Raw genomic sequence first — 11,485 nt, 5'->3', positions numbered from 1 at the left:
CCCTCCCTCCTCTCTCCTCCCCCCCCCTCCGTCCTCCCTCCTCCCCCTCCCGTCGGCCGGCCACATTCCCCGCTACCTTTCACCCCTGAGAAACCCCGATCTGAGGCGCTGCAGCAGACAAACTCCGGGACAACATGGTAAGTACCGGCTGTAAACAATCTCCCGGGTCTGATTGTGTTCTTAGAAACCGGTTCCTGTGTAGTCCGGTTCCTGCGGGTCTCCGGAGGACCGTTATGTGTCTCTGGTAGCTGATGTTAGCATGGCTGCCGCTCCCGTTAGCTAGCAGCTCCGCCGCCGCCGATTATTCGGTGTTTACGTCACCTAGAAACCTCGTTTGGTAACGTCTTTAATCCGGTGACCTTACCGGAGAGGTTTCTGGATTTTATCTAAGTATAACGGTCCTCGTTCCGGGCCGGGCTGAACCAGACTGGGCCGGGCCTGCCCCCAGGCCGTGTGGCCCGGGGCGGCCATCTTATTCCCGCTGTGCTCCTGCTGGGCTGACCGGCCCGCACCCAGCCGAGACACGCTACCGGACCCGGAGTGACCCAGGCCAGCTGGGCTCACTGAACCAAACTAAACCGGTTCAGCTGAAGGAGCGGGTTCTGGAGGGTCGATCAGGTTTATTTAGCAGAGTCAGACGGACAGCTGTGACTCTGCAGTCTGAAGGCCTTCTGGCTGAGTACTGCTGGAGCTGTCACCAGTCACGCTAACCAGTAACACCAGCAGCTAAGCAGTAACACAAACCAGTAACACCAACAGCTAAGCAGTAACACTATGTCCAGCTAAACAGTAACATTATGTCCAGCTTACCAGTAACTCTAGCTAACCAGTAACACCAGCAGCTAAGCAGTAACACAAACCAGTAACACCAACAGCTAAACAGTAACACAAACCAGTAACACCAACAGCTAAACAGTAACACAAACCAGTAACACCAACAGCTAAACAGTAAAACCAGCTAACCAGTAACACAAACCAGTAACACCAACAGCTAAATACAGTACAGTGTGGTACAGTGGAGTACAGTACAGTGGAGTACAGTACAGTGTGGTACAGTGGAGTACAGTACAGTGGAGTACAGTACAGTGTGGTACAGTGGAGTACAGTACAGTGGAGTACAGTACAGTGTGGTGCGGTACAGTGCAATGGTGTACAGTACAGTGGTTTGCAGTGGAGTACAGTGGTGTGCAGTGGAGTACAGTGCAGTGGAGTACAGTGCAGTGGAGTACAGTACAGTGTGGTGCGGTACATTGCAGTCGAGTACAGTGCGGTGGAGTACAGTACAGTGTGGTACAGTGGTGTACGGTACAGTGGTGTACAGTACAGTGGTGTGCAGTGGAGTACAGTGCAGTGGTGTACAGTGCAGTTGAATACAGTGTGGTACAGTGCAGTGGAGTACAGTACAGTGTGGTACTGTGCAGTTGAGTACAGTGCAGTGGAGTACAGTACAGTGTGGTGCGGTACAGTGCAATGGTGTACAGTACAGTGGTGTGCAGTGGAGTACAGTACAGTGGTGTGCGGTGGAGTACATTGCAGTGGAGTACATTGCAGTGTGGTGCGGTACAGTGCGGTGGGTACAGTACAGTGCGGTGGAGTACAGTACAGTGTGGTGCGGTACAGTACAGTGGGGTACAGTACAGTGCAGTGGTGTACGGTACAGTACAGTGCAGTGGTGTACAGTACAGTACAGTGCAGTGGTGTACAGTGGAGTACAGTGTGGTACAGTGCAGTGGAGTACAGTAGAGTGTGGTACAGTGCAGTGGAGTACAGTAGAGTGTGGTGCGGTACAGTGCAGTGGAGTACAGTACAGTGTGGTGCGGTACAGTACAGTGGAGTACAGTACAGTGTGGTGCGGTACAGTACAGTGGAGTACAGTACAGTGTGGTGCGGTACAGTACAGTGGAGTACAGTGTGGTGCGGTACAGTGTGGTGCGGTACAGTGTGGTGCGGTACAGTGTGGTACGGTACAGTGTGGTGCGGTACAGTGTGGTACGGTACAGTGTGGTGCGGTACAGTGCAGTGGTGTACAGTACAGTGGAGTACAGTGGAGTACAGTGCAGTGGTGTACAGTAGGTGGAGTACAGTGCAGTGGTGTACAGTACAGTGGAGTACAGTGGGGTACAGTACAGTCTGGTGCGGTACAGTGGAGTACAGTATAGTGTGGTACAGTACAGTGTGGTACAGTGCAGTTGAGTACAGTGGAGTGCAGTTGAGTACAGTGGAGTGGAGTGCAGTTGAGTACAGTACAGTGGAGTACAGTGTGGTACAGTGGAGTGCAGTACAGTGTGGTGCAGTGCAGTGGAGTGCAGTACAGTGTGGTGCGGTACAGTGGAGTACAGTAGAGTGTGGTACAGTGCAGTGGAGTACAGTACAGTGGGGTACAGTGGAGTACAGTGTGGTACAGTACAGTGGAGTACAGTACAGTGGGGTACAGTGGAGTACAGTGCGGTGCAGTGCGGTACAGTACAGTGGGGTACAGTGGAGTACAGTACAGTGCGGTGCAGTGCGGTACAGTACAGTGGAGTACAGTACAGTGCGGTGCAGTGCGGTACAGTACAGTGGGGTACAGTGGAGTACAGTACAGTGGGGTACAGTGGTGTACGGTGCAGTGGTGTACAGTGCAGTGGTGTACGGTACAGTGTGGTGCGGTACAGTAGTGTGGTACGGTATAGTGTGGTACGGTGGAGTACGTACAGTGTGGTGCAGTGGAGTACAGTGTGGTACAGTGCAGTGGAGTACAGTGTGGTGGGGTACAGTGCAGTGGAGTACAGTGTGGTACAGTGCAGTGGGGTACAGTGGAGTACAGTGCGGTGCAGTGGAGTACAGTACAGTACAGTGGAGTACAGTACAGTGCGGTGCAGTGCGGTACAGTACAGTGGAGTACAGTACAGTGGAGTACAGTGCGGTGCAGTGCGGTACAGTACAGTGGGGTACAGTGGAGTACAGTACAGTGGGGTGCAGTGGTGTACAGTGCAGTGGTGTACAGTGCAGTGGTGTACGGTACAGTCTGGTGCGGTACGGTATAGTGTGGTACAGTGGAGTACGTACAGTGTGGTACAGTGCAGTTGAGTACAATGCAGTGGAGTACAGTGTGGTACAGTGCAGTGGAGTACAGTGTGGTACAGTGGAGTACAGTGTGGTACAGTACAGTGGAGTGCAGTGGGGTACAGTGCAGTGGAGTGCAGTGGGGTGCAGTGGAGTACAGTGTGGTACAGTGGAGTACAGTGTGGTGCAGTGGAGTACAGTACAGTGTGGTGCAGTGCAGTGGAGTGCAGTGGAGTACAGTGCAGTGGGGTACAGTACAGAGCAGTACAGTGCAGTGGGGTACAGTGCAGTGGGGTACAGTGGGGTACAGTACAGTGGGGTACAGTGGAGTACAGTACAGTGGGGTACAGTGCAGTGCGGTACAGTACAGAGCAGTACAGTGCAGTGTGGTACAGTGGGGTACAGTGGAGTACAGTGTATCTAAATCTAAACTGTCAGTTGAAAGATGAATGACCTGGTCGATCAGCTCTGTATTCATGTGTCAGTGTGTCATCATCTGATATGAACCAATTGCCTGTCCTCTGCAGGCGTCAGGTGTGACAGTGAACGATGAGGTCATCAGGGTGTTCAACGACATGAAGGTGAGGAAGTCTTCAACCCAGGACGAGGTGAAGAAGAGGAAGAAGGCGGTGCTGTTCTGTCTGAGCGAGGACAGGAAGAAGATCATCGTGGAGGAGGGGAAGCAGATCCTGGTGGGGGACATCGGGGAGACGGTGGATGACCCCTACGCCTGCTTCGTTAAGCTCCTCCCCCTTAACGACTGCAGATATGGCCTGTACGACGCCACCTACGAGACCAAGGAGTCCAAGAAGGAGGACCTCGTCTTCATCTTCTGGTACAGTACTGAAGCCTCCGCAAACATATTGATTGTCGGTGTGTAGAGAACATTAGAATATAAATCTGTTTAATGGTACTTTAATACTGGAGTCCCTCAATAAAGCACTGAATAAATGTAATCCATTATTATTTTCTACGTCTCTATGGGTTAGAACCACCTTTGATCGTGTTCCTCCTTCCTGGGATTTTAAAAACTTTAAAGTTCTTGCTCAGTTTAGGGAGTTCATATGGTTCCACTGCTGCTGACAGTCTTTCTGAGTTGGGGCTGTTCTCCCGTGTTCTGACGGTTCTCCTGAGTTCTGAGTGTTGTACTGAGTTCTGACGGTTCTTCAGTGTTCTGAAAGCTCCACTGAGTCCTGACTGTTCTCCCCATTCACGACGGTTCTCCCAAGTCGCGACGGTTCTCCTGAGTTGTGACAGTTCTACTTATTTCTGACTGTTCCGTGTTGTTTGTCCTCAGGGCTCCAGAGAACGCTCCACTGAAGAGCAAGATGATCTACGCCAGTTCAAAAGATGCCATCAAAAAGAAGTTTACAGGTGAGTCGTCATGTGACCTGCTGAGGTCAGAGGTCACACTGATCATTATAGATTATAGAACATTAGATATTGGTGCTCTCTGACAGCAAGCGGTTGCCGCCGCCTCCTTTGCTTTCAATGTAAACATGATGGCGTTGTGAATGTGCATGCCGCGTAACATCGGTCCGGGACAATAAACAATTTTTTTCGCACTGTCAGGTCCTGTTTCCTGTCCTGCTCAGATGTGTCAATGGTTAGACCCCTCAGTGACCTCAGGTGTGTCTCCTCAGGTATCAAACACGAGTGGCAGGTGAACGGGCTGGACGACATCCAGGACCGCACCACGCTGGCCGAGAAGCTGGGCGGGAACGTTGTGGTGTCTCTGGAGGGCAAGCCGCTGTGATGTCATCGCGGCGAGCCGAGCGGAGCCAAGCCAACCGCCGTGCCATCCGGACCGAAGCACCTGACCCCACGCCGCTTCACTCAGCAGCTTGCTCTGTCTGTATCCATGTCCTGAAGGAGTTAGCGTCTTTAGGCCTCTTTGTTTTCTTTTTGTTCTTTTTGCTTTTTTCCAACATGAAGGAGATCTCATTAACATAATGATATGCAAACCCCTCCCAGTTTGTTGCCACATGACTTCTGTTCACCTGGCAGAAAAAAAATGACACACTACCAAACCCCAGGACGGTTGTCTCTCTCACAGCCAGAGTTTTGCCAAAAAGTCGATGTGAAGGAAGCAGCCACACGTGTTGGAGGCGAGCGCCACGGAGCTCCGCCTCCTGCAGCACACGGGTCATGAAGCTTTTTACATATGACTTTATTTATTATTGTTAACTGTTGTTTCTTCTTCGGCATGTTCACACCAGGCAGACTTATTGTTAGACTATGCATTGAGAGGAGGAGAAGAAGAAGAAGATTTTAACCCAGCACTTTCTGTTGAAACACTACAGCTTAAATTCTGACGTCACCGAGCTTGTAACGTTTGTTTACCTCAGTCTCACTCCTGTCGGACTCGCCGTCATTCTAGCTGTTTGGTCGTCGCCTTACTTTCAGTTTGAATGTAACCGTCACACCACTTAGTTAGAGTGCACTTTTATTTTGTAAAGAAACACTACAGGAAGCAGATTTGACCCCAGCCGTGAGAGACGACCCCACAAAAACATCAAGAACACGACGACATCTGGAGCCTTAAAGTGGAACGTTGTTTCTGAGATCACAGGAAGCCACTTTGCAATAAAAGCCTGTGGCAGATCTGACTCCTCCCGCCTCGTCTCTGCTTGCACCAATCACAGAGCGTTTCCACCCGCAGGTCGTTCACCTGGTGTCCACCTGAGATCCTCATGAACAGGTGGACAGGTTCTACTTCCGGTCTGTCGCTCATCTTTGACCTGCGGTGACCTAAAAAACACCAGGCAGGTTTAAACGACCTCTGTGTGAAAACGTTCTGAGCACCGTAGAACCTCAGTAGAACAAGTTTGACTCCAGTAGCACTCTAGTGGTGCTCATTAGAACCCCAGTAGAATCAATGTGATCCCGATAGAATCCTAGTAGAACGAATGTGAACCCAGTAGAGCACATGCAAAAACAATTTGACAATCGGTAGAACCCCAGTAAAACACATGTTCTAATGTAACTAGATACACAGGTATGACGTCAGTAAACCTTAAGTAGAACCATCGTGACTCCATTTCATGACCTCAGTAGATCATCAAATGGATAAGTCTGACCTCAATAGAACCTTTATCCATTGTGACCTTAGTAGAACAAGTAAGATGCCAGTAGGACTCCATTAGAACAAGTGTTACATCAGTAAAACCTCATTAGAACCAGGATGACTCCATTAGAACACAGTTAGAACCAGTAAGACTCCAGTGAACCCCATTAGAACCAGTATTACATCACTAGGACTTGTATGATATTTTTGGAACCAGTATGACTTCAGCAGAACCCCCTTAGAAACAGTATGTCCTCATTAGAACACGTCAGTAGAATCCCATTAGAACAAGAATTCTGTGAGTGTACCAACAGTAGTATGAGGAGTTTTGTGGTTCCTGCAGTAATAGTCCGTCTCATAGAGAATGTTCTCCCAGTTTGGATCAACATGAAACTGAAGCAACAAAACATCAAGATATGGTTCTTTGATAAAAAGTGTCAAGAAGCCTGAGGACAAGTACTAAACTTAACAGTAGATGTTAACTACAACTCCCAAGGTGCATTGTGGCAAGGACGATCCAATCACAGAGCTTCACAAGAGGTGGAAGATAAAGATGGAGCTGCTGAGAAAACAAAACAATCTGAAGCTTTAAATCGGCTCAGTTTTAAATTCTGCGACATAACTGTTCTCTTAATGACTGAAGCTATCGTAACGTGACTAAAGCTAACTAACGTAGCGTGACTGAAGCTAACGTAACGTGACTAAAACTAACTAACGTAGCGTGACTAAAACTAACTAACGTGACTAAAGCTATCGTAACGTGACTGAAGCTAACGTAACGTGACTGAAGCTAACGTGACTGAAGCTAACTAACGTAGCGTGACTAAAACTAACTAACGTGACTAAAGCTATCGTAACGTGACTGAAGCTAATGTAAAGTGACTAAAGCTAACTAACGTAACGTGACTGAAGCTAACTAACGTAACGTGACTGAAGCTAACGTAACGTGACTGAAGCTAACGTAATGTGACTGAAGCTAACGTGACTGAAGCTAACTAACGTAGCGTGACTAAAACTAACTAACGTGACTAAAGCTATCGTAACGTGACTGAAGCTAATGTAAAGTGACTAAAGCTAACTAACGTAACGTGACTGAAGCTAACTAACGTAACGTGACTGAAGCTATCGTAACGTGACTGAAGCTATCGTAACGTGACTAAAGCTAAATAACGTAACGTGTCACTGAAGCTAACGTGTCACTGAAGCTAACGTGTCACTGAAGCTAACGTGTTACTGAAGCTAACTAACGTAACGTGACTGAAGCTAACGTAACGTGACTGAAGCTAACGTAACGTGACTAAAGCTAAATAACGTAACGTGTCACTGAAGCTAACGTGTCACTGAAGCTAACGTGTCACTGAAGCTAACGTGTCACTGAAGCTAACGTGTTACTGAAGCTAACTAACGTAACGTGACTGAAGCTAACGTAACGTGACTGAAGCTAACTAACGTAACGTGACTGAAGCTAACGTAACGTGACTGAAGCTAACTAACGTGACTGAAGCTAACGTGACTGAAGCTAACTAACGTAATGTGACTGAAGCTAACTAACGTGACTGAAGCTAACGTGACTGAAGCTAACTAACGTAACGTGACTGAAGCTAACATGATACTGAAGCTAACGTCACTGAAGCTAATGTGTTACTGAAGCTAACGTGTTACACTGAAGGTAATTACGTCACTTAAGGTATATAGTTACATGTAACTATTAAATAAGTACTAGTAGCTTTGAAATAGCGACTACTAAGTTTTAGGGCTTGCCGTAGTGTGTAATGGTGGAAAGGAGGGACTTTATGAGGTACGACTGCATTCAGAACATGAAGCTGTTTGATGGTTAAATGATCGTGTTCAGTCACATGAAAGAGGAACCCTTAAAGAAACACTCAGGAACCAGCAGCTCGTCGCACTTCACTAAAAGTTGTTCAGTCAAACTGAGTTTAGATTCTGGCAGAAAAGTTTCCAGAGGTCCTAAATGTGAAAAAGATGGAGTCACTGAGCTGACGGCTCTGACGGCCACCGACCGAGAGGAAACGCCGTGACGAGGAAACATTAGGATAACACTAACGTAGGATATTACAGATACTCAGTATGACGTCAGACTTCAGGAGCTGAATGACAGAACGCTGTAAATTCCTGACCTTAAAAGGTCCTAAACTGTGAAAGCAGCCAGGGACTCCGGTCTGACCCAGATCCAGCAGAAACCAGAAGCAGGTTTGCTGCTCACGTTTAGAAGTGCTCCTGCAGCTGGTTCAGCCGGCGGCGGCGTTGAAATGTGTTGTATAAAGTATAAAAGAGGTGAAGCTGCTGACACTGACTGGCTCCAGGGAACCTGATCCTCCTGCTGCTATTTCTGGATCACACATGCTTCTGAGGCCCGTCATCGACGTCCACAGAAGGCAGAACCGGACAGACGGACAACCGAGAGCTACAAACCAGACCACACAAATGCACAACAGCTACACAACAATTACACAATAACAACCAACAGGGAACCTCCAGGTCTGGAAAGCGAGGCCACCTGCATTCTATCAAAAGGCCAGCAGGCGGCGACTCCACTGGTTGCATAAAGAACTTCAGCATGGTCATGGAACTCGCGACAGTAAACTGAAACAGTGCTCGATGTGGGCCTTGCACACTGGCGGTTCTCACAAGACCTTCTGTGTCTCACATGAAAAGATATAATCAAATATTCACAGAAATGTGAGGGTGTACTCACTGAGATGCTGTATATTATGGGTGTGTGGAGATGTATCAAAGGAAATCTGGGGGGCCTGATGCTGCAGAAAACATTAATATTAGACTACAGTTCTTGTACTCGGGAGAACTTCACCGTTAACTATCAAGGCGGTTTGTTTCTCATTCTAGAAACAAACTAGCTATTGGAACATGTGACTGACAGATGTTTCTTGTTGCCCAGGTGTTGCTTTTAGGTTGATTGTCCAAACATTAAATATCTCTGCATGACAAGTCTAAGTTTTTATTCTTGGTTCAAACCTATAAAGACAGCATTTCCCGTTAAAGAGGATAAACCAACATGAAGACTCAGAGAGCACAAATATAGAGGCCGCACCACAAGATGCAAACCACTCATCAGCAGCAAGAATCACAAGGCCAGACTGAAATCTGTACAGAGATGAGCCGCAAAAGTCCTGGAACACAATCTGATGGACTGATGAGACCAAGATTAATCTCTAACAAAGTGATGAAAAGACCAAAGTGTGGAAACAGAAAGGAACTGCTGATGATCCGAAGCGTACGAGCTCATCTGTGAAGCCTGGTGGAGGTCATGTCACGGCTGCTTCTGGAACAGGCTCATTAATATTTATTGATGATAGAACTGATGATGGTCGCAGCAGAATGAATTCAGAAGTGGACAGAAACATTTCCGGAGAAATGCATTGAAACTAATGGGGAGGAAGTTTATCCTGCAGCAGGACAATGAGCCAAAGCACACTGCCAACAAACAAAGGACTGTGGAAGGTTTTAGACCGGCCAAGTCAATCAGCTGACCTGAACCCAACAGAGCTGCATTTCACCTCCTTAAGAGGAGACTGAAGGGAGAAACACCCCGAAACAAAGAAGAAGTGAAAGAAGCTGCGGTAAAAGCCTGGAACAGCATCACAAATGAAGAATGCAACAGTTTGGTGATGTCGATGGGTCGCAGGCTTCAGGCAGTTACTGCAAGCAAACGTTCTGCCACCAAATATTAAATGTTATTTACTTTAAGATTATTTGTTCCATTACTGTTGCTCACCTCAGAACGCTGTGGTCTAATACAAACGGTGGTTCGTCCTGAGTTGTTTAACACATCCAGATGTGAATACCAGGAAATAAAAGCTGAAATTCTGAACTCTTGTCTCATCTTTTGATCTTAAACCCAAATGTCTTCAGACAACAACAAAAACAAAGGAAGTGGCCTCACCGTCTTTCGGAGGGGACTGGATGAACGAGATCAGGTGAGATAATGAGTTGAGCATTCTGTAAATATAAGACACGATGGACATTACACAACACTACACCAGCAGCTGCTCCTCAGGCCACCGTCGACCTCCTGCAGTGTGCAGATCACACCTCCCTCACTGGGGGATGAGTCCACCTTCAGGTGGGAGACTGCGGTCCACCAGGACCAAAACCTTAAGCCAACAGTTTCTTCCCATCTGCAGCCTCATCAACAAGAGCTGGGACTGCCACTGACTCTAAAGCCCCCCCAGCCCCCATCTGCAGTACACCCTGTTAATGTCTTTTATTGCACATGTAGATAATTAAATGCATTATTGCTCATTATTACTTATTATTCCTCACAACTTATATATTTTGTCAATATCATATTTTTAGATATCTTTATATTTATGTAGGTTTATATCTACTGTTGTGACGCACCTAGTAGCCCAAACAAGAACTACTTGCTAATAAATCTGGTTGTACTCCAAAATGAAAGTGTGCCGTCACTTCATGCTGCTCACACAGAACTTTACACATAATTAAATGTGTATTAGGGTAAAATAAATTATTATATTTTAGTTATTTTCATGTAAACATCCAGGAAATACTTCTGCAGGGCATTGGTTGAATTTGTAAACGGCAGCAACAGAATTAAAGTGATAATATTTCATCTTCACAGTCTGACATTATTTTGACTGCATCTGAACACAGAGTCCATCTCCGCCCGCCGAGAGCTTGATCCTGGACCAGGTCTCTGTAAGGATGTGGGACTCAGCAGAGCTGACTGGACCTTCAGGAGCAGCTTTAAAGCCGACTCCAGTGTAGTATTTGAGATTTTATCATTTCATTTCCTGACAGTGTTGATTGGCCAAACTGTTCATCAAATATCTTTTGACAGGTTAATTTTGTGCTCAAAGTTGCTTAGTTGTTAAAATTTTTCAAACAATGCACATTTGATTCTTCTGTATTTAAATTGCAGCGCATGTTTTCTTATTGTGCAAATAAACTTTTCTCAAACCTTTTTCATTTCTTAACATTTTCAAGCGAGTGACGGGGACATGTCCCCCAGCGTCCTCAGGGTAAATGACACCTGTGTGTGGATATAATACTTTATATCTTGTCTATGAAGATTCTCAGTCATCCAGGTCATAGTTATCCAACGAAGGTTAAAATCAAGGGCAACTGGACTTGGTTGAAGATACTGGAAGACGTTTCGTTCCTCATCCAAAGGACTTCTTCAGTTCTGACTGACTGGCAGGGAAACTCAGCTATTTAACCTCAGTGGGGTCGTTGGCCCGGGTCGTCGATACCGCTGGTTCGTTAGTGTTTCTTGTTGCTGTGACAACAGTCGTTACAGTCGTTAAGACTACCTGTGGCCAAGACTGAACGACCATCGTTGGTATCTTCACCTGAGGCCAATAGGTTACGTTT

The 11,485-nt window shown here is 47.0% G+C and overlaps 1 protein-coding gene across 1 annotated transcript; it reads left to right on the top strand.

Moving 5' to 3' along the window:
* Positions 1-13: 13 nt before the first annotated feature.
* On the top strand, positions 14-5,654 carry cfl2 (cofilin 2 (muscle)). The gene is made up of 4 exons (XM_038728044.1): positions 14-137; positions 3,573-3,880; positions 4,343-4,419; positions 4,689-5,654. Exons 1-4 carry the CDS (start codon positions 135-137, stop codon positions 4,799-4,801), a joined length of 501 nt encoding a protein of 166 aa, XP_038583972.1. The 5' UTR covers positions 14-134; the 3' UTR covers positions 4,802-5,654.
* Positions 5,655-11,485: the final 5,831 nt, after the last annotated feature.

Source organism: Micropterus salmoides, unplaced genomic scaffold (assembly GCF_014851395.1).
Source record: "Micropterus salmoides isolate LMB-PRFRI ecotype aquatic unplaced genomic scaffold, ASM1485139v1 Ms_hic_scaffold_19, whole genome shotgun sequence".
Taxonomy (NCBI): Eukaryota; Metazoa; Chordata; class Actinopteri; order Centrarchiformes; family Centrarchidae; genus Micropterus; species Micropterus salmoides.
This window is presented reverse-complemented; position numbering and strand designations above follow the sequence as displayed.

Coding starts and splice junctions, on each gene's coding strand:
- cfl2 (XM_038728044.1), top strand. Junction 3,881..4,342: donor GACCTCGTCTTCATCTTCTG/GTACAGTACTGA, acceptor GTTTGTCCTCAG/GGCTCCAGAGAACGCTCCAC. Junction 4,420..4,688: donor CATCAAAAAGAAGTTTACAG/GTGAGTCGTCAT, acceptor GTGTCTCCTCAG/GTATCAAACACGAGTGGCAG.